Below are 23,291 nucleotides of genomic sequence, written 5' to 3' on the forward strand. Positions count from 1 at the left end.
CACTTCTCCAAGAGCCAAAACTTCCAACATTTGTGCACAAGGATGTGACAGGATTTATAAATCATCCCTCAGTGTTCTCCACTCTCTTTTACCTGCACTCCCTGAGCTGCAGCTGCTGTTTTCTGTCTCTTCTGTTCTTCAAGCTGCTGCTGGAGTTGATGCTGTAAGGACTGGATCTGGTCTAACTGCGACTTCTGCTGGGCCAGCTGCTCCCGCTGGAGAACCAGTTGCTTCTCACGTTCATGCTGCTGCTGCTGCAGAACCTGAAAAAATTATTGGTGGTAAAATGGAATAGACAGAAGCATATGTAGACAAAAACACACATGTAGACACACACATACAGACGATTCGACAGAGGTGGATGGGGGTGAGAAGGAATGAGAGAAATGAGGGTACAAGAAAATGAAAGGTGGAGAAAAGACAAGATTAGGAAGAATTAGAAAAAGACAGAAAAAGGTTGTTGATTTTTCTACATCTAATTCTGTTCAAAATCATCACATTTTCAAGAATGCAAACCAAATAACAAGATTCCTGAAACTGAATGTGGCATGGAGTAATTCTTGCACTGATGGATTAGTTTTGAAAATGGTTCCAAGTTAGTCAAACTTGTATACATTGCAAAAACCAAGAATGGAGGCGCAAAATAAATAAAGTGCAGCATGTGTTGGTAATTGCTGTAACCAGTCATGTAATGCTCATAAGAAAGTATCTAATGCATTCTCTTTGTTTGCTTAAATGACAGGCTGGTGCAAATAAGGAGTTAGGGTTTTTGCTTATACTGTAAGTTATGAGATGCATATTAAACATTCCATTTCTAGTTCATTCTCATTAAGGAAGGCTTCCACACCTGTTTAACAGAGTTAACTTGAAAGATTTTCAACTGCTTGTTCTATTAAAAAAGAAGAAAATTGTCATGTTAGCCCTTCATTTAACTTTTTAAACATCGTCACAAAATTATAGGAGCTAAGAGAAGCAATATTTTCAAATGTGCACTTGCATTTGATTGTTAAATGTTTACAACATAGTTAAATTCATTTTCTTTTGTATATAAATCAGACCAACAAATGGAACATGAAACCGCTTTCCAAATCTTTTTTTCTGAATATAAATCAGACCAACAAATGAAACATGGAAGAAACAATATTACAAACAGAATTTAAAGCACAGTTGATTTCTAACACACATACATACTACAGGCATGTCCATGCACACATCATATACAGGAAATGTCCAATAAAAAACCATTGCATGCAAGCTACAGAGCAGTACTATTGCAACTCAAGCTGGATGCAAACATTTCTTTGAACCAAATAAGTCATTAGTCATTACAGTAACAGAATGTTAACACCATCTGCTATAAGCATATTTAATGGTCTCACTTGTCAAAAGTATTCAGTAAAATTGTCAGTTTATTATATGTACTTCTTTGAAGAATTCTGGAGGCATGCATTGAAAAACATGCATATACTATAAATAGAATTATTTTGCATTTGGATAATCGCATTATTTGGAAGGAGTAATGCATCTTGCAGAGAAGAACACTGAACAAAAGCAATTCAAATAATATAGTAACTCAACAAAATACATCACAAGTAACACCACCACAAAAATCAAGTAAATATCCAGCACAAAAAGCAACGACCACAACACATCAAACAAGACATTAGCCACCAAAGTTTCCATTCCACCACCTGTGTGTCCCTCTACCTGTTCCTTGATGTTTTGCAGCTCCTGTAACTCTCTCTGCACCAGCATCTGCTCCTTCTCCCTGTGCAGTTTCAGCTCTATCCTTTCTCGCTCCAGCTCGTCTTGCAGGCGAAGCTGCCGGAATTTCTCCAGCTCCACGCGCTCCCTCTCCATCTGCAGGAGCTGCTCCTGCTGTCGGTGCAGCCTCTCCGCCTCCGTTTCACCCTCTTTGTGTACGGCACCGGGTGGAGGGAAGGGAGGAAGACCACCTGCAATAGGTATGCTGCTTGTGTGGGCAGACGGGCCTAAAGGAGGTTGGGTGAAGCCATGGGTGTGTGCAGGACCTGACGGTGGGTAGGCATGAGCTGCAGGAGGAGGTTGTTGTGGCAGCTGACCAGCTGCTGCTTGATTCTGTTGCTGTTGTTGGCTCAGGTGCGCTTGGGACAGGTTTATTGGCTGCTGCTGGAGCTCAGTTGGTATGACAAGTGTTCCTTGTGCTGAGGTGACCTCTGCTGATGCGGAAGTCACTGTGGCACCTTTGCCAAGGTAAACTGGTTCATCCTGGGGTGCTGAGCTAGCAGTGGTCATGGAAGCCGACACTTGAGCCCTTAATGGTACTGAAGTTGTTGCAGCAGCAGCAGCAGTAGTGGCAGTGGTTGATGTTGTTTGGAGCAGGCCTGGTGCCGGGTAACGGACTGGCGTTTGTCCAGATAATGGCATCCTGGGGCTCATTGGCATTCTGCTAAGACTGGATAGGGGCACTGGTGTCATGTTGGCAGAGGGGTATGGCCTATAGACTCCTCTCAGTAGCGGACGAAGGACAGAGGCAGGCTGGGTTGTGATGGGAAGAGTAGAAGCGATAGGGGTCTGAATGGTGGAGTAGATCATCCCGTCAGAGGACCTGATAGCAGCTGGGTACAAGGCTCTAAGACTTGCCTGCCTGGCATTGATCAGGTTGGTCAGTGCTTGACTGTGAGAGATTGGCTTCCCATCCAGTCCAAAGAGAAGGTTTTGTCGCATACCAAGACCTGCTGCAAATCTGGAAGCAGCAGGTCCAGTTCCTCTCCCCAAGCTGCCAAACTGCATTAAGTCTGGGTTGCTTCCGTACCGATCCATGGAATTGAGAGCTGCACACATCCGGCTGATCTCCCTTGCAGTTGTAGCACTGTACTGAGCCAAGTTAGCTTCTTGGAAGCCAGCAATATCACGAGCAGAGTAGCCATAATCTGAACTGATGTTAGACAAGGAATTATATCTTCTTATTGGCAGCGTTTGGGATGCAATATCTCCTCCATGACGCAAATCTGTATAGGAACCATACTGCATCCCCATAAATCCTCCATATCCCTGTTTCATAGCAGTGAGATCCATGGCAAGTTCTCCTGAGGGCTGGAGGTGAGGTTCTAGTTTTGAATGGTAGGACTGTAGGCCAGCCTCAGCAAGGTTTGTATCAGACATTGAAGGTTGGAGCCTACCAGGAAACGGTAATGTGTAAGCCTTACGCCCATCCATTGGGTACTCATGGTACCTTCCAGTTTGTCTTTCTTGGTCAGACTCATAGCTGAGAGGTGGGGCAGATGGAGGTCTTATGCCCTCTTTCTCAGAACCACCAACACAGCTTCCACCGAATGGAAGTCGGTAAACAACATCACAGCAAGCAGGTTGGTTGTCAGGTTTGATTTGGCCTCCTGTCAGATCCACAGCATCCTGGCCTTCTTCTACCTTCACTAGTTGAGTCACTGCCCTGGCCGTCTCTGTGCCCCCATCCATCTGTACAACCATACTATGTGGTGATTTACCTCCAGGCATCATACCAGGAGGGCTGGGCTTCCCTTTCAGCTCAACAGGACCAGTGCCATACAACTCAGGGTTAATGACTGGTGATACAGCACTGACAACGGCTGACGCAGTACTGGTCTGGCTCACAAGCAAGTCTTTTTTCATTAAAGGTGGAATCTGGCCAGTAATGCCATACCTGGCCAAAGCAGACACCTGTTGTTGCTGATGTTGCATTTGATGGTGCTGCTGTAGCTGTTGTTCAAGGAGCTCTTGTTGTTTCTGCAGCTTCTCTTGTTGTTTTTGGAGCTCTCTCTGTTGGATACTGAGGTCTTCCAGTTTGGCATCAATTTTTGGTATTGATGGGTCATTTGGGGGTGAAAGCGGTTTGTTCTGAGAAAGACACACTGCCGAGCCCATGCCCTGGCCCAGATCCACTCGGTTTTGATGAGGATCTCCATAAACTGTTGGCTGTTTAGGCTGGGTCATGAACATAGAAGCAGCCACAGTGACACTCACAGTGGTTGGTGTGGTGGTCTCCTGGGTGTTCAAGTTCATAATCAGTGGCTGTACAATCGTTGAATGTCTGCTACCTTCGGATCCACCGTGGTATTTCCTGCTTTCCGTGGCTAAGGAGGTGAGATCCATTCCCTGGTCAGTCATGATAATAGGAGCTGGTTTAGTGGCTGTTCTAAGGTCCACAACACTTCCACCTTGGATCATATGGCCCTGTTCTACCCTCGATGTTCCAGGGACAGTAGATATTCTACAGAGAGAGATATTATCCATTGACATGGACCCTCTGGTGTACATGCCTCCTGTGGTGACCATACTTGTTCCCACGTTGACCTTCTCCACTCTTTGTGTCCGATAAAAGCTGCGGGTAGGCGATTGTTGGTAAGGTGGGGTGTCTGGAGGGCTGTTACATGGTGAGTAGCTTTCAAATGTTGATTGGCGGCTAAATCGGGTAGGTGAAGACAAGGGAGAAGTAGCAGTGTTGACTGTCATTGGCCTAGCTGGGCTTGGAGGTGGGGAGTATGGGGCGTCCTGGGAGGACTGCTGCCGGTAGAGCCGTGGGGAAACCGATCGATGTGACGTTTGGGTTCCCTGAGCCATCACTGGGGATGGAGGCCCAGATCCAGCTGAGTCCATTCGCAAAGCTGAACTGAAAGTCTGTGTAGAGAACTCAGCTGTAGCCCTTCTGGAAGGAGAACGAGTGGGGCTCTGTGGTGGTGGCGATGGAGAAAGAGGCGGGCTGGTGCTCCTATAATAGGTAGTATACTTGGGAGAACGTGGCTCGATAATTCTCTCAGTAGAAGATGTTGAGCTGTCTCGCACTTGAACTCCTCTGGTGTCCCCAACCCTTCTGGTGATCACTTCTCTTTGACTGTAGGCCTGGGTAATCTCTGCAATCTTGCTGCACACACTTGAGACTGTAGCTGAGGATGTGGCAGGACTTCCTGAGTGTCGGCGACCTATATCAGACTGACTAGTCGTTATAGTGTGGCTTGAGCCAGTCTGAGAAATGGTCACAGCATCCCTGGCATACACTCCATAAGCTGCGATAGTGGTGGCAGCCACTGTTGGGGTTATTCCATTCTTTCCTGCTTGGCTTTTGATCCTGTCTTTGTGTCCATCCTTTGCAGAGAAGTGTTGGGTAACTCTGACGTCAGGGATCCGCCCTCCAGTTTCAGCAAAACTGACGGGAGCTGAGATCTGTGTTGGGCTGGTTCCTGGAGTCAGGAGTGCATTACTTTGCTCCAGTAGCTTAGCAAAGGCTGATCCTGTGTCTAAAAGCTGCTTGTCTGGATATGAGCTCTCAATCTCAATCTCCACTTGCTCATCTGTAGCTTGCTGCATCTTGGTGATGTTCTGAGATGTTTGTCGGATCTCCTCGTAAATATCCGTTTCTGTCTCTGCTGCCTCGTTGTCATATCCAGTTTGATCTTGTTCATATTCATAGTCGTCATCGTAACTTTGTCCATTGATGTCTTCCTCGTAGTACTGCCCATGTCTCCCATGTTGCTGTTGCTGCTGCAGTTTCTGTTGTTTTTGGAGCATTTCTGCCTTCCTCATCATCTCCTCATAAACCTCCTCAGCACTCTTTAGAGGTTTAGAGGTTGAAGATGGTGCCATGGTGGTTGTTGTAGTTGATGATTTCTCTATTGGTGAGTAGAGAGACATAAAGGTAGGAAGATTGTACTCGCTACCTGACTTGTAGAGTTTGGACTCATAGCCTTCAGCCTCCGAGTCCAGACTTTGAGGAGAATATTCAGAAGCAGAGGAACGATGGAGCTCTTCCATTTCTGCTGCTTGTCTGAGCTCCTCTGTTGGAGAAGCATCTTCAATCGGGGAGAGATTGCTCGGTGGCGTCTTGGACCTTTCTCTGCGCCTTTGAGCCCTCAGCTCCTCCTTATCTCTCTTGGTTTTTCGTGCTGTGCTCCTTATTCTCTGTTGTTCCACCTCCCTCATCTTCTCCTGCTCTCTGAGAAGTTCCTCCTCCTCTCTAAGTTCGTCCTCTTCTGAAGAGTCTTCGATGGTGGGAAGGAGAGGACCGTGAGACCGGTGACGAGCTTTCCTTTGCTGCTTGGCCTCTTCCAATCTTTGCCTCCTGCTGGGGCTGCTGTCACTGTCCTCCTCCATAGATGAAATAGATGTTGGAGACTGGCCTGAACCATATGAAGATGAAGTAGGTGGCAGAGTCGAGGAGTAGTCACCTCGAGAACGTTCCTCAGGAGATCCTGTCAGGCTCTCCATCTCTAACTCTGGTTCCCGATCAAGGCTCAAGTCATTTTCATTGCTCAGCTCCATGTCTCGGCTGTAGCTGTTGGTGTTGTTGAGCTCAATGGTTTTGAAGCGCCTCAGGCCTCCTTGTGACGCCATTACATCTTCCTCGCCCTCCTCCACTGAGCCTTTATAAACATCCGTGGAGCTCTTGGTTTCCTCCTCGAAACTGCTGGAGTGGTGCTGAAGGCGTCTCTTCTCTTTCCCTGAGTCAGAGATGATGTGCTTGTGGTGGCTTTTCTTGGGTTTCTGGTAGCCGTATCCTTCGTCCTCCTCGTCTTCGTCTTCCTCCATTTCCTCCTCTTCCTCATTGTCTTCGTCGGCACTCATCTCCATTATCTGCCTCCTCATGAACTCCTCATCAGTCATCTCTGTGGGCTCGGCCTCCTTTTCCTTCTTTTTCTTCTCCTTCTTGTCCTCCTTGGCTTCCTTCCGTTTAGCTTCCCAGTCTCCTCCATCTTCTTCTTCCTCCAGTATGTCCTCCAGCTCCTCGTCGGAGTCGTAATCGTCTGGCGGGATCGACAGAGAACGAGGACGCTGCTTCCCTCTGTCGTCCAAATCTCTATCTCTGTGCTTCCTCCCCCTTCTGTCTGGCTTCTCCTCAGAGAGGCTCTTTTCTAACAGAGGCCTCATGGAGCTTTCCAGCTTGGTGATTTCAGAGGGACTCGGTGGGGAGCCCCGACCGCTGATTCCTCTCTCGCTCAGCTTCATCTCCTCCTCTTGGATCAGGCCTGTAATTTCACTGTGGGAGCTGGAGATGCCATCAGAGGAGTATCCAGTGTCGCTGAGGCTCTGGGGGCTTCGTGATAAGTCGTGGGTGCTGTTGTTTTTCGTATCCTGAAGAGAGAGGAACAGAGAAATAAAAATGCATTAGATTTGGAGGAGCTAGGGTATTGAATTTAAGTCAAATTTCATACATAATCTGAGATTGTGTTGATTTTGCAAAAGTGTATCAATAGGCATACAATTTGAGCCCACATAACTTCTGATTCAAGTTTGAAATTACTTTTTTTCAGGTTTTAATGTGTATCTAAGAATAAAAATACATTTCAAAAAACAAAAAATACCATAAGCATGAAAAACTGTTCCAAATATAGGACTTAACTGCAGTCCTCAGCTTTTAATACAACAATGGTAGTTGTAAACATAGCTTTGGACTCTGTTCAGATCTTAAAATTGAAACGAAAGACAGACCAATAACCTCAAAAACTCTGTTGAACGCTGCCTCTAGAAATAACTCTGTGAATATAAGTAACAGTGGATTTTGTCTTCAGTCCAATGGCTTTTTGGGACATTCACACACATTTGGTGATTTAATAGGTTTTCAATGCCGTTTGATTAATGTGACCTATCCATTATTTTTGGACCATTAACTACCAAATAATGAAGTGCTTTTTATATATATATATACTTCATTTTAAACAAGATTTCACTTAAGTAGGGCTCTCTCCATTAGATTTGAAACTTTGGCGGTGCACAATAACAATTTTTTCTCTTACACAAGCATGAAATTGTACTAAATTGATTAATTACAATGGAATTCGCAGAGTAGGAAAGTTTGAACTTGAATGAGTTGAACAGAGAACAAAACACTGTTCAGTACCATCCTATTTGATTCATATGAACTCAAAAATCTCATTACAGAAATTGTATTTGATGGCACTTAAAGTTTAAAGTGGGCTAAAATTGAATGCTTATAATTGATTTCATAAAAATTGCTCAACTGCAACCACATAAACTGGCAAGACTGAATTCACAGAGAACATCTATGAGAAACACTTTGATTGCACAACAGAAACAGAATTACAAAGGAACATTTACATGTAATTAATGAACAAAAAGTAGACATTTGCCCTCCCTATTGCCACAAACTGAGTAAACCACTACAAAATTCTAAATATATAATATGATTTTGTTATAATAGATCTAGAATTTAAATGTGTTATAAAAAATAAGGCATTAACCAAATATAAAACTTGAACTTTGCTCAAAAACTTTGAAATTGATCTCAAGAAACAAAGAAACAAAGGGATAACAAATAAATCTGAAATAACATAATAACTGACAGCATCAAGCATCAACAAATGACATTATTATGCAGTTATTACAATGAGAGTTCTTTGGTTTCAATTTCTTGAGCCATTGATGGAAAGAGGTTAGTGAAACTGTGCATTTTAGGAGTGAACAAATGTTTGTTGTTGTTGTTTTTAATAATGCAAGTAAGATCAAAGAATCAATGTGACTGGAACATAAAAGCTACTAAAACTCATTCATCAATGGCTCAGGTGTCTGGTAGTAACATGCCAAATCATAATCTCAAAGAGACTAACCTGGTTAATGAAAAGGAGAGATGGAGGAAAGAATACAAAACAGAGAGAAATTATGGAAATCTTTGTCTAGAAAACCCTCTTAGGATGCTTCCAACACTTCAGAGGCTGAACTGTGAGCTCTCTGTACTTAAATTCCTCAGCAGCTTCCCCCAAAACACAAGGACGGCCTGCACTGCCTTTGAAAAGGCCCAAAGCAGCACTACTTTAGCTAAGGGCTCGGATGTCTATCATATTCATGGCATGCCGATCTTTATACAGCACCACTTCACTCGTTCTCTCCTCTGTCTTTCTCTTTCACTTCCCCCAAAGTAATAGATAAATGCCTTTCTGCCTTTTGTAGTCTCAGCACACAGCGAGGAGGGAATCAATGACATGCAAACAGCCACCGATGTCCAACACTAAAGGAGAAAGTACTTGGTTTGACTCACGGTTCTAAATAATACCACAACTCTGTGACAGTTCAGTTAGTGTGTGAAGTAAATAAGCAACTTTTTCAAACTGGGTCGGGCTGTCATGACAAATCAGAATAGAAATCTGATACACAAGCTCTTATAGAGAGAGACTGTTTAAGAAATTCAATGAATAAATGAGCTTTAAATAAGGAGTTAAGGAGTACAAAAGTCAGGAATATTATGCTCTGACAAAATAAATCACGAGAACTAACAATATTTTTCAGAGAAAATTCTTTATGCAGAGTGTGGCATAAATGCGATATGAAAAATACAACAAACATGTTTAGAAATGGTTTCCTAAATGTATATCATGAAACCTCTAATTATCCCATTTCATTGTATCCCAGTATCACTACAAAACCTTGAGGTGTCTCACTCTGATCATGAAGTTTTATAGATTTTAAAAAAAATATTTAAATGTAACTTCAAATTAAACAAATATATCTGTAAGACCTTATTATAATGCAATTCTGTTTTGACATTTACTCGAAAAAGGATCAGCAACCATGTTACAGAATACTCTGGAATTCTTAAGAGTGAGAAAAGCTGATCAAAAAATAATAGCATGTACTTACTTTATTTATTTTACTAGAAAAAAAAGAGTCTGGGAAGAACTATCTTAGAAATGTCTTTGTTATAAAAAGTGGAAATTTGTTTGTTTTGTGCATTCATTCCCTGTTAAATAACAGTAACAGTTGGACAAACTACTGTAATAACTGACAGATTATTATCTAAACTTCAAAAGTTTGGGGTCACCCAGGTTATTTTATGCTTTCCATGAAAACTCACATTTTTACTCATATGCTAACATAATTCCACAAGGGTTTTCTAATCATCAATGAGCCTTTCAACACCATTAGCTAACACAATGTAGCATTAGAACACAGGAGTGATGGTTGCTGGAAATGTTCCTCTGTACCCCTATGGAGATATTCCATTAAAAATCAGCCGTTTCCAGCTAGAATAGTCATTTACCACATTAACAATGTCTAGACTGTATTTCTGATTAATTTAATGTTATCTTCATTGAAAAAACTGCTTTTCTTTCAGAAATAAAGACATTTCTAAGTGACCCCAAACTTTTGAATGGTTGTGTATATACAAGCATTTATCAGTGTACCAAAATCATCTCAAGTATGTAAAATATATCATATTCCTGGCAGCATGGATGGTTTCAAGATGCCACAGTAGTGCAGTTATTAAATTCTAAAGAACAACAATATCTGTGTCTGTATCTAATGTGGTATTAGACAGCTGTATCTGCTAACATACACTTTTTCTGTCTTAGACAACAAAAACCTTCAAAATCACGCTGTCGCATATGAAAGTGTGGAATGTTGTCTATTTTTGGGTGTTCTTGATGCTTCAGAGAACTGAAGCTCCACCTTCTCTTCTGTTCCTGCTCAGTGTTGGCTGTATTTAACTGCCTGAAAGATGTTCAAGCAGCTTTATTTCAGGACGCCAACACTCTGCAGTAGCTAGTTTGCTGTTTAAGTTTAATTAAACTCAATCTATGCACAGTCTAAGCAAGTGACTTCAGCGATTTCTGCGCAACTGTGGTGAGTTTCTTTGTGTACTTCAGGCAATGCCGATAGAAATGTAGTGGACCATAACTACTTAACAAAAGTTACTTTTACCCAAATTATTGCAACGCAGAAAAGAAAGTAGATGTCGGAACTGACAGGGATTGTTAGAGCTATAACAAAAGGAAAACAGATACATATGGCTTGACTAACAGAGTACTGGCTATTGTGTTTGCATTACACAGTAGCAGCCTTCAATACTTGACTTCAAATTGTGCACAAATGATCATGTCGTGTTTACACAGCATATAATTACCAAGCGCAGCATTTACAGTTACTGAAGTCGTCATTGCTGCAACCTAGCTACATTTCTGGAGAGGTGTGGGCAAAGATATAGCGTACGTTATGTATAAGTCAAGCTTAAGCTACCTCCATGAAAAATAGCAGCAGAAAGATGGCAACAAGCAAGGAAGCATGGATGTGAAAGACGTAGCTGGAAAGGTTGTTGTAAGTCCATTAGAGTAAATAACAACTGTTATAAACAAATATCTTACCAAAGTTATGTTACCTGGTCCTAGCACCTGTTACTGCACAGCTTCTGAGTCAGCTACAAAGGGCTAATCACATGGATAACTGGTGACTCTCACTGCTTTCTGCTGCTGCATCTCCAAATAAAAATTGGATAATGTCTTTAGGCTGGATGAATGAAGTGAAATGAAATGGCACAAAAGGCTTTGACATCCACCTCTAGACTATGCCACGTTTCTCTGTTGGTGCAAAAATTTTCATTGAGCTCACTGGGCTTGATGGGAAAAGTTATATAAATGTGAAGCAGGTCCAAGCTGAAGCAGCCATGTTTAGTTGCATAATTTAACCTGCATTACACAGTGCAGTTGCTGGGACACAAGCCTGTATGTTACACTATGGTTTCCACTGAATATTCACTGAAATTAGCCTAATTTATTTTCTCTTTATTGCATGTCTGCATTATTTATCTGTTGCGAGTTTCATGAATAGGAATTATTTATACATTCTTTTGGTCATTTTCCATAGTTTAACATACAGAGAAGCAAACTGGACAAAAGCAATTCATATTTGATTGAATCAGACTTACATCATAGTGCCTGGACTTCTTGATTTCCTTGATCGGTGTGATCTGTTCTCCCTTCTTCTGGGAGGGTTTGGTCTCTTTGGCAGTTTGGTTCTCCAGCTCAGTCTTGGGCTTCTCCTCTGTGGGTTTGGACTGTTTCTCTGTGGTCGGTACAGTAGCTGGCGTCGTGGTCTTGATGTCGGTCGACTGTTTGGCAGCCGTTGGTGCGAACGGTCCGCCGGTGCCGGTTATCGGCTGCTGTTTCTGTGTCTCTGGCTGGGTCTGCTTGGGACCCTGCTGGGTGGCGGGTTTGTGTAGAGGGCTCTGCTGACCGGTTGGGGTCTGGTGACGAGGCGAGCCCATTGGCTGGTGCTTGGGAGATGGATGAGGAACAGGAAGTGGAGGTTCGTCGAGACCGCCTCCAGACATCAGCCGCTGGGTCTGGCAGTTTAGACATAACCACTCCTTTTTCTGAAAAACAGACAGAGAACCCAAACTGTTAATTACAACTAACAAGGTGTCCTAAACGGGTTGGTAATGTTTTGTATTTAAATGACTGTAAGAATAAAACATGTTTGAAGATTCACTGAATTTATTCTAGCTCAAGTGCATCCAGTGCAGTGATTACGACTGACTGCAATTGCTGACTTATATGAGCCAATTTACATACAGCCCATTTCAAACACTCACACAAGATGAAGCTGTAAACTCTACAATAGTAAAGTTTAAGTTGCTCAGCAAAGATCTGACAAGGCAAATCAATGACTAGAGCAAGTCAGGAAAGTCACTTGGAGCCATTTGAAAGCAGCTATAAATCATCCAAAAATGTGTGCAAACAATTGTTGGTAAGTACAAAGGTCATGGTATAGTTGTGTCACTACCATGATCAGAAAGAAAACACAAACTATCATTTGCTGCTGAGAGATAATTGGTCATGATGGTCAAGAGTCAAAAAAGAATCAGCAAAAAGCAGGTCTGCAATGAATGAGAAGCTGCTGGAACACAGCTGTCAGTGTCCACAGGGTTTTACATCAACATGAGCTGAAAGGGCTCCATCAAGAAGGAAGTTCTTCCTCTAGAAGCAGAACCTTAAAGCTCCACTGAAGACTGCTGCTGATCACATGGACAACAAAAAGACCTTCTGGAAGAAATTAAATTGAGCTATTTGGCCACAATGAGCAGAAGTATATTTTGAGAAGAGAAGGTAAGGCCTTTAATCTAAAGATCACCAAACCTACTGCCAAGCATGGTGGTAGCTGGGGCTGCTTTACTAACAGTGGAGCTGGTGTTTTACACAAAGTAAATGGAATAACGAAATAGGAGGATGATTACATCCACATTCTTCAGGAAAACCTAAAATCATCAGTCAGAAGGTTGAGCTTGGATGCAGTTGGATGTTTCAACAAGACATTGACCCCAAACTCAGCTCAAAAGTGGTAAAGAAATGATTAAATCAGGCTAGCATGAAGGCTATAGATTGTGCTCCCCAAAGTCCTGACTTAAATATCATCAAGAACCTCTACAAAATAACCAACATGCATGATTGTTTTTTGTTTCAGTGATTCCATCATAGAAAATTCAGAGATACAGAAGTCATTGGAAACTGGATCCTGTAATGATAATCATGATCTTTACAAGTGTATGTAACCTTTTGTTCACTTCTACCTGCAGGTCTCAGTATGTTGTGAGTGTAAACTTAATGCCACTTAACCCTGCACTGCAAGGATCGCATAAAAGTGATGATGTGTTCTCATTCAGCTTCTCGGGTTGAATCAAATGGACGACTTAACATGGCCATTAATATTCTCGACGTTCACTGTGTCGACTCCACTTAACCAGCAGACTGCAGGCCAACAAACGCACACACACACACACACACACACACACACACACACACACACACACACACACACACACACACACACACACACACGTGCGTGCACCGTGCACGCTTTGGAAATCTTATTCCCAGACAGAGCTGTCAGGGCTGCAACAGGCTAAGCTAAGCTGATGCACATTTCTAGAATTCAGTCTGACAGCTACACCCTATTTTCATCACATCACACAACTTCACATCACTGTGAGACTTAGTGACAAAAAAAGAAGTTTGCTCCGACAAGCAGTCTGAACGATCTGCTAAAAGTTTCAAAGCAACATGCAAATACGACATAAAGAAACACTCTCGCACTTTCAGCCATATGAATAAATATGTCTTTACTGCATTCAATGACATTCTTGGTCTTTCTTGAAAAATGTGCATTACCTTCAGACACTCTAATTAAACATGCAAGAAAAGCCATAAAAAACAAGTTGAAATGCCAAACAGTTGGATTTTTAACCATCAAATCAACATTACCATTCATTTGAGGTCATGCTTTTGGATATCTAGTAAATGTAAATCCAATTTTCTCTCTGCTTGAGCTCCTGCTTCTGTCTGGATCAACTCCAGAGGGAAATATCTGCATCTTTAGCTGCTAAGTAGTACTGGGAGGTTCCAGTGTTGTGTTACCTAAGTGCTTTGTTCACCAGCTACATGCTAACTGTCTGCCTGATGGTGCTTAGCAGGTCGGGCACAAAAGGGTTTTTTGTTTTAGAGCTTTTACGTGAAAAAAGGGACTCAAAACAAAAAACAGCGAAACCATGAGCTGAAAGTCATCACACGGCGCTGTGGAGAGCTGCAGGGTTTTGGCCGATTATTGCCAAACTGCTCTCGTAGTTCCATTTTTGATAGGTGATCTCTGAGAGTAGTTGGACAGAAATACTACAGAAGTGAGTGTATTTGTGCACAGTACTGAGAACAAGGTTATTTTAGGGTTTAAAGACAGTAATAAAGTGTGTGTTGTGGTGTTTTCTCTCCACTATGTTCATCACCTGCCACCTCTGCCATCTGTTAATTCTCCGTCTATGTCTAAATCCGTGGACAGCTACCAGTGTTCGGGGCTGAAGAGCAGCTGTACTACTCATGTAATGAATAATTGATGAATGCAGCACCCCTCTTATCTATCAGCCCTATTCTTTTTTTCCACTAGCTCCACAAATCCTCTCACAAAACTCCAGAAAAATCCTCCTAATGTAGCTCTTTAGCCTCCTGTATCTCACTGCCTCTCGTCTTTCCCTGGATGTTTTTCAAGAGTTTATCACTGATTGAATGTTGCACAAAAGACTCCTCAGGGTCCACAGTAACTAGTAGTGAACAGTTTATGTATGAATAGCCAAATGCATGACCATTAAAGACGCAGCATATATGAATTATGAGGATCTAGTAGTAGAAATGTAATACAGTTTTAATAATTATATTGTTGCTGCTGCATAATCACCTGTAACTATAATGTTTGTGTATTTGTTAGCTTAGAATCAGGCCTGGTGCTCCTCCAATGAGGCCACCATATTGCACTGCTTCTACTTTTGTGGCTCTATAAGGTTTTTTTTTTTCAGTGAGATTGCAGTCACCATCGGCTATATAAGCTTTTTAAAAGAGACTGTCAGGTGCCACAAATAAATTAGCATATTTATGGCCAACATGAGCAACGTATTGCAATGAATAAGCACTTCTAATTGAAAAATACTGCAATTATAGAGCAAAAAGAATAGAGAAAAAGAGTTTGATTGTCTCTTCTAACTACAACATTTCATTGTAATTTTCACTATATATATGGAATTCGATTCAATATTTTAGGCACTACATTTCTTATGTTATGCAGTTTTTTTGTTAGTTTTTTTCTGTTTCTGGTACAACAGTTTCTTTTGGTATTCATCAAGTTTAATCTTATCTTAAACCCAGGAAATCTCCCACATCTACAGTGCGTTTCGTCTTAGGTATATTTTTGTCATCGTTCAATCATTGTTATTCAGTCTGTTCTGGTATTATCATTTAAAGTTTGAGCTGCCGTTCAAAAAGCGTAGAGGAAAAGATTAAAATAAACTGTGTATGGAAGGCTACTAGTGGTGTTTTAAAAAATATTTTTACTGTAATTAAATTAGACATCAGCGTTTAATAGTTTAATGGAAACACTCAGGAGTGTTTTTTGCTTCTCTCTCCCTCTAAACTAACTCAAAACATCACAAATTTCTTTGAATGTGTTTCTCACAGCAAAGAGATTTATGCATCAAAAATAAAAAACATAAACTTTTTTTTTACTTGAGACGTTTTAGAAAAGAGTAACAAACACTTCAGAAGATGAAACGAGAACGTTTCTGTTGTGTCTTCCACATAAATGGCTAGAACAATCATTTAAAAAAAGAGAAAGATTTTTTTGTTGATTAATGTTGCATTAATTGATAGTGAAACTGATACCTGGCAAGAATTAAGCTCTTACAGGAAAGTTCTAGTCATGTTTTCTTTTTTTATTTCCCAGAATTTTCTTTTTAAAGATACATTCTAAAAATGTTTGGTGATGCTCTAACGTTCTCAAAACATTCTTCCTGTGGTAAAATTTAACACCGTGGAACATTGTGGGAACGTTTTATAGATTCTATAATGTGTTCCCTCAGGGACATCCTCAAAACATTTTCAGAACATTGCAGCCAGAATGTTCCACCTTTTTCACAGGAACTTTCTTATAAAGAACGTTCTGTAATCTTAGGTCTTCAAAATGTTTTTTGAATGTTGGTTTGTGAACCTTTGGTGGAGAAGAACGTGCTAACTCAACGACATCTTATAAAGAATGTTCTGTCATGTGAGGTCTTGATAACATCTAAAAAACGTCTTCAGATTATTGTTTTGACTCTCATCCGTTGTTCTTATCGAACATTGTGAGAACATTATGCCATCAGATGACAGAACGTTCTTTATGAGATGTTCCTGTAATGTGATTTATCATGAGAGGTGGAACATTCTGGTTGCAATGTTCTGAGGGGAACCCATTATACAATCTAGAAAATGTTCCCACAATATTCCATGATCACAAAGGAAGAACAACATTCAGTTCTGAGAACGTTAGGGGTGTAACAATCTAACACTGTTACAACCAAACATTTCTGGATCGTATGTACTCATTCTACCTTTAAGAGAACATTCTGGGAACTAAAAGAAAGCTGGAAACATTGGTAGAATATTGCAGAACTTTCTCAGAACGTTTCTGGAAACAAAACAAAAAAATCTAACTGTTCTGTCATCTGAGATCTTGATAACATCTGGAAAACATTTTACGAGTGTTGGCTTGAGAACATTCTTTCTTTGTTATCACGGCACATTGATACCCTCCAAACATCCTGAACTGTTGCATCATAGCTCACTTTTAACCTCACTGGAACACTATTTGTACGGTTAAATATCCCTCAAACATTCTTTAAACATTAGATTATGACTTTATTGAACTTGTACGTGATGTTTGACAGTATTTCTGTAGTAAAATAACTAATATCTCATTGATAATTCTGAACATTGCAACCAAAAACTCTTATAGCTCAGCATAACTGAAGTATATTTGTGGATCATGTTTTAAAAAGTCTCTGCTAAAGTACAGAATCTATGCTAGAATATGAATGTAAGTCAATGTAAAGCCTTCTGTGTGTGCTCATCCCCTGGAGCATCAGATTGTACAGTAATATAACATCGTTGAATCATTTTTAGATTGTAAAATGAACTAGTTTCCTTGTTTTTCCTACATTCCAGCCTACAGATGCCTCACGTGCATGTTTTTGTGTTTGTGTCATCCTGCAGAGAACCCAGCGGTGCCCACTTAACCTCCATAGCACAAACAATCTGGCCTTTTCTCCTGCTGTCAATAATGCTCACTAAAATGCTCCATCACCTAATTCTCATTGCTGTTTTCTTTTCATGTGCTGCAGAATATTTTCCATTCAGACCTTATCTTTCTTTCTCACTAAGCGTCCGTCCTTTCAAAATCTGTCGAGCATTGTTGGATGTATTCCGTCGGTACCTTCCAGCTCTCCTTGTGTTTCCTTTTTTTTCTTCTAGTAATGTTTTCCTTATTGCTCCTTTTTCTGGCAGTTTTCTTGCACAGTGTGTATCTTGAAAAATCCACAGCAATAACTCACCGCTGTTTTACTCAGCAGGGCTTTTCTCGTATATATAAAAACGTTTTATCATAACCTCGATGGCGTCACATTTAAAAACACTTCCTAACACCGTTTCAGTGTCATTTTTCAACGTGCAGGGTGGTGCAATAGGCTTCTTAAACATCATTAATAGACGCTAAAACTAGAACATTCCCTGCTGGTGTCTCTATTGACTGTTTTCAGGTAATGAAACATACAGTAATGATTTTATTTTCTTGACATGTGTTCTATCGTTGCTGTATTTTAATTTGCTTTTATTTCTAATTTTACTGTTTGATTTTAACTGGAAAGCACTCTGGTCACCTTGAGTGTTGTGAAGTGCTCTATAAATAAATTTTGATTGATTGATTAATAGAAGAGTCATGATGATGAAAATGATGGAGAAAGTTGATGCAAGCAGAAGTTTACCTCTAGTATGTGGTTATTTTATCATACTTTCATACTTTTGACCGGTAGTGTATATGTATGTCAAGCTAAAACTCTTGGGATACATGTGTTATGCCTTCCCAGCTGGAGTCATAGTCAACACAAAACAATAAATAACTGATGAATGATGCTCTGAGGACTCTCAGCTTCTAGGTAAGACGAAGAGGAAAACAGCAGAACAATAATGCTGGATTAATCTTCAGCTGCTGAGGATTCCCCCTTGTACATTGAATAGCTGGGATATCGTCCACTGTAGATCAGAAACCAGGTTTTCTAACTTTCATGTTAACACTGTTACTGTTCAGATCCTCGTGTACATTCAAAGTGGTCGATTCCCTTCCTTCCAGAGTGTTTCTCTCAGTTTCAGTCTGTGGTTAGTCTGAGTCATCCTCGTGTTTTATTTCCTTCCTTCTGATTTATCTTTCACACATTTGCACCTACAGTTTCTCTCTCATCTCTACAACGCTGTTAAACTTCCATCTCCTCCTCCTCTCCTCTCTCCGCCTGTCACCCTCGCTCTCCTTTTCCTCTCCCTCCAACAGAGTCAGGGCTATTTTTACCCAGAATGCCATTGTTCTGCTCGAGCGCACACTTTCCCTGCCGCTGTAGGCTGCACTCTGCACAAACACGCATGTAGACACGGCGCTCGCATCGATGCAAAATGGAGGAGGAGGCCTAAGTAGCTGAAGGCTCACCAGAAGGAGAGAGGGATGACGAGCAGAAGGAGGAAGAGGGAAGATGAGGAGGAAGAAGAACCCCAGTGGGCAGAGGAGAGGGGAAAAAAATTAAAGGATGGGAAGTGAGCGACACCACACGTGCACACGAGAGCGTGCACGTACACAGTAATTCAGCTCAGCCTCCAGTAATATGGCTCCCTGCTGAAGCTGATGCAACTGGCTTCTAGTGGGGGCAGCAATGACACAGGCAGAGAGAAGAGAAGGAGGAGGAAAGCTTTAAGACAAGAGACAGATGCTGCTGCTGCTGATGATGATAGAGGAGGTTTATAAAAACAGTGTGATGCCATCAGTGACACTGATATACTCAATGGTTTGCTTGATATGTTTTAAGGGAATCTCAATCACCACCTCGATTCTGTTCACCAGCAGCTGTTTTCCACTTCTGCAAAGGAAGGTGTTTGAGGTGAATGGTGGGCGTGCGAAATGACTACAAGACCAAAGAGGGCTGCTACTAAGTGAGATTAATGTGTTAGTAGGTTTGTTGAGCCTAAAGATTACAATGTCGCCGAGGTGGCTCTCTTTTAACCTGCTAGATCACCATGGTAACAGATGTTGCACAGCTAACCTTCTCTGTTCTGATGTAAGGACCAACACTCTTCCACGTGTCCATACTTTCTCTTCAATACAGGTTTTTAGTTTTTTATGTTATTAATCCCACTGAGTGAAGCTGTGCAGTCACAGTATCGCAAATGGAGTGCATTGTGTTGCTATGGGAACCCACATGTATTCAGTTGATAATGCAGAAACTGCATAAATATGTCTTTATGCTTGGTGGTGATTTGCTGCCAAGTTTGTTTTACATTGCACCTAACAGAACACAGACTTTGTGGTATTTATCACAGAGAATATTCAGTCTATAATATTTTACTTAAATTTCACCAAAACCTAAAGTGATTTCTATGTATCCTTCATTATGGGACAGTATCAGACTTAAATGCACCTGTTCAATGTCATGTTTAAATGTATTAAGCTTGAAGTCAACAATTAGTTGACATAGTTTTCTTTCAATTAGGCTTTTAAACTCAAAGAAGTGACCCCCACGGACACATCTGTCCATGTTGTGACAGTTCTGAGTGGGCGTAGCCTCTATCATTCTCTTATTGCTTTGGCTTTGACCCTTTTCTTTTTTGCATATGTGATACTTCAGGTTACCAGAACCAGAACTCCTCCTGCTACATTCCAACAACTTACATGGCTTCAAACACACAAGCCTCCAATTCACATCTGTCATGGCCCCTGCCTGGCACCCACCCCACCCCACCTTCCTCTGTCTGCTCCTCTGCCTGTCCTTTACCTCCCCCCTCTTGCTGCAGAAGGAGAGCAGCTGCTGGACCTCCACACCTGCAGCTCATCTGATCATAGTCTACTGCCATAAAGACCGTCTCTGCACTGCACTCAGTGTCACATCCTCCTGCCTGTTCAGCCACTGCATTCGACCGGCCATGATTCTTGTCCTTTGAACCGCCGAAGCAGCCCACCTTCCCCCCGAGGATTCCTCCCGGACTCCTCAAGAATCCTCCAGACAGAGGACGTGGACCCCTGGACTGTTCCATTCACCCTGGCCTCTTGCCGGGTACCCTGGACCCTCCACCAGGACAAGGACTGGCTGCACCCCCCTGGGTCTCCCCTCTGGCTGCTTCTCTCTGCTGATTGCTGTCCACGCTGGTATGTGCCTCCACACCTGCCAGTCCCTGGGAGCCTGCCTTCAAGCCTTGGTTAACTGGATATTTATTATTATTTGTAATAAAACCTTTTGAATTCGATCTGCCTCTGTGCTCTCATTTTGGGTTCAAACTTCCCCCCGTACTGTGACAACATCCCACAGTTCATCATCAAACGACGCTCAGCCATACATCCTCATCGTCATCATCACCGTGACAACCTCAAAGGAAATCAATCTAATGTGAAACTTTCCTGTAGTAGTGTATTTCAACCTGAGGTCAAACTCTCAGCTGAGCCAATCAGGGAGCAGACGGGTTATGATTGATGGCTGTCTGGACCAGTTCACCTGACTCTGCTGAGTTGCGTAGTTCTTTGGAAACAGAGCAGCAGACTGAACACATGAAGGATTGTTGAGTGTAAACCTGCATATCCTGTCACACCTGCAGTCAATCTCAGCAGTGCACAGACTTAAATACTGACTTAATCCTGCTGTGGTGCTCACATTAGCATGTTTACCTTCTTCACTGTTGTAATTTAGCGTATTAGCATGCTAATGTTTACGGAAGTTGATGGGAATGTCAGTAGTTTTGCAGATATCAGTCATAAATTAAAAGACAAATGGATGAATTCAAATTTTTACCTGCTAATGATACTAAAGCATTCAGAAAATATTATATTCTGAGGGAAAGCTGAAATTTGAACTCTATTCAAAAGCTGTTTTGTGTTGTAATAGTTGTGTGAGTTGAATCTATTTCTTGAAATTTGAAAAAGCCAAGTTCAAACAAAAGTCCTGCGTAGAAAAAATGGCACCTTTTTCTTCCTGCACCATAAATGATGAAGGTAAATCTAAAATAAAGTGGCATAAAAATATTTTCACCAATTTGTGTTATTACACAAATCACCACATAATATACCACAATGTCATATTATTACACAAGTTAGTAAATAAGATTACAATAATTTAAAGACAGTATTGGTGAAGTTGGTACTACATTAATTTCAACATTTTGTTTAAAATTTAAAATAATGTTAAACCTACTAGACCATATGCCTTATTGTTGAATCTGCAGTGAACATAAAGTGGAAAAAGGACCTCATAGCTGACCAGAATATTTCCTGATTTGTTATCATGTAGAGATAACACATTTTTAATAGGCAGTATTGTATGGAATACATAATTTAAAGTTCAATTTATGCATTATCTCATATGATATTGGCCCCTTACTTTATGGATTATTAGAATTTTGAACATTTTTTTTGCTGTTTGATTTTGTGACTGCTGAAAACAGGCTAAAGACATGGATTGTCTAAAGAAAAAGCCTGAATTTTAACCAATTCTGCAGAAATATCTATTTTAAAATGTGAAATTATTGTCATGTGGATGCAAAGTTTCAATACATGCAACTTTTTTTTTATTACTATTCATGCATTTATTTTAATCCTATATAAGACATTTCTATGTAGGCCATGCTTCATCCTACTGGTTGCCGCTTGTACGTTTCCTGACTCACTAATTCTTGTTACTCCAACAGTCTCGAGCCTAAAAAGAAACCGGTTGAGTTTGGGGGCAGTTTTCACTTCTCACTGCACATGTTGCATCACTTCTACCGTCATACGTGAACAGACTCTCATTTATGTGACAACAAAAAGCAGGTTTCACAGGAGCCCTCCCACATAAACTCTCTGCCCTCCCACTAGTTCCAGAATTACCAACTCTTGTTCTCTGTCTCCATCTTAATTCCTCCCCGTGGAGCTTCTTCTCCTCCTTACAGTTTTATTTCCTCCCTTATGTTTTTTTTGGCTATTTTCTAGCTTCTTCTTCTCTCCAGTTTATTTTTTTTCTTTCATGTCTGCTGCCCATCATTAATATTTCATGCGTTGGAAACACAAAATGGAAGTAATCAAAAATAAAAAGACCAAAACAAAGACTGAGAAATGAACAAATAGTCTAAAAACATATTTTACTATGAGGGCAGTAACTACACTTCTTTGCATGCGTACTTGTACTGCTTTTTATAGGGACATATTTCACTTTTTACTCACTTTATCGACCTTGCAGGTTGTAAAATATAATGTATTATTAAATATCAATAGTGGCGCCCAACCTTTCGACTCCGTTCAAAACAGCTGCGCCCTCTAGAGAGTCTCGATTGGATTTGTTTGATTAAATCTTGATATGTTCACCAAAACACATAGTATTCACCGATCAAATGTATAGATCCGGTCGTGTGTTGTTAAAGGGAAGAGGCTCAGATATAAGAAGGAGAAGAAGCAATGAAAGAGAGAAACTGGAGGGGATAAAGAAGAGAAATGAGGCTGGGGGAGGCGAGGAAGAAGGAGATGAATTAAAGGTTGAAGGAGGGAACAAAGAAGGAGGAGGAAGAAAATCCGAAATTCAAGAAGGTGAAGAAGTGAAACGAGAGGAGAGGAGAGAGGAGATGAATTATAGGAGGAAAAAACAGACTCTTTTTCTTTTTCTGGTTATATAACCCAAACAGGTTTCATTTCCATTTCACAAATATGTTTAAAAAATCTCCATAACCATTTTATCATCACAATGGAGCCTCTTTAATTATGTAACCTTGTTGTGAGAGGCAGGGGAGTGGGCACGGGGCTGTGGATGTGTGTGTTAGCGTTAATGCGAATACATTATGTTTTATTGGCCACATTACTCTCATATCCTTCTCCGGTTTTCTACCTATTTTCTGTCCGACCAGCTATTCTTCACAGACCTGATATAAAACCCAGACTAGGCTGATCTGCCCACTTCTTTCCTCTGATCACACGACATGTAGGAGGATCTC

The 23,291-nt window shown here is 41.2% G+C and overlaps 1 protein-coding gene across 6 annotated transcripts in view; it reads right to left on the reverse strand.

The window, feature by feature from the left end:
* The window catches only part of bsna (bassoon presynaptic cytomatrix protein a), a 223,826-nt gene that overhangs the window by 35,342 nt on the left and 165,193 nt on the right, over positions 1 to 23,291 (reverse strand). For 5 of the 6 annotated variants that reach the window (XM_055013044.1, XM_023270749.3, XM_035948392.2 and 2 more), the window contains 4 exons: positions 11,666 to 12,112; positions 1,708 to 7,083; positions 848 to 889; positions 93 to 263 (listed from right to left, as the gene is read on the reverse strand). In XM_055013044.1, coding sequence (XP_054869019.1) covers positions 93 to 263; positions 848 to 889; positions 1,708 to 7,083; positions 11,666 to 12,112 — 6,036 coding nt within the window. The remainder of the gene's footprint in view (positions 1 to 92; positions 264 to 847; positions 890 to 1,707; positions 7,084 to 11,665; positions 12,113 to 23,291) is intronic. The other variant, XM_023270746.3, reaches the window with a different exon arrangement.

This window comes from Amphiprion ocellaris, chromosome 8 (genome assembly GCF_022539595.1).
Source record: "Amphiprion ocellaris isolate individual 3 ecotype Okinawa chromosome 8, ASM2253959v1, whole genome shotgun sequence".
NCBI classification, from domain to species: domain Eukaryota; kingdom Metazoa; phylum Chordata; class Actinopteri; family Pomacentridae; genus Amphiprion; species Amphiprion ocellaris.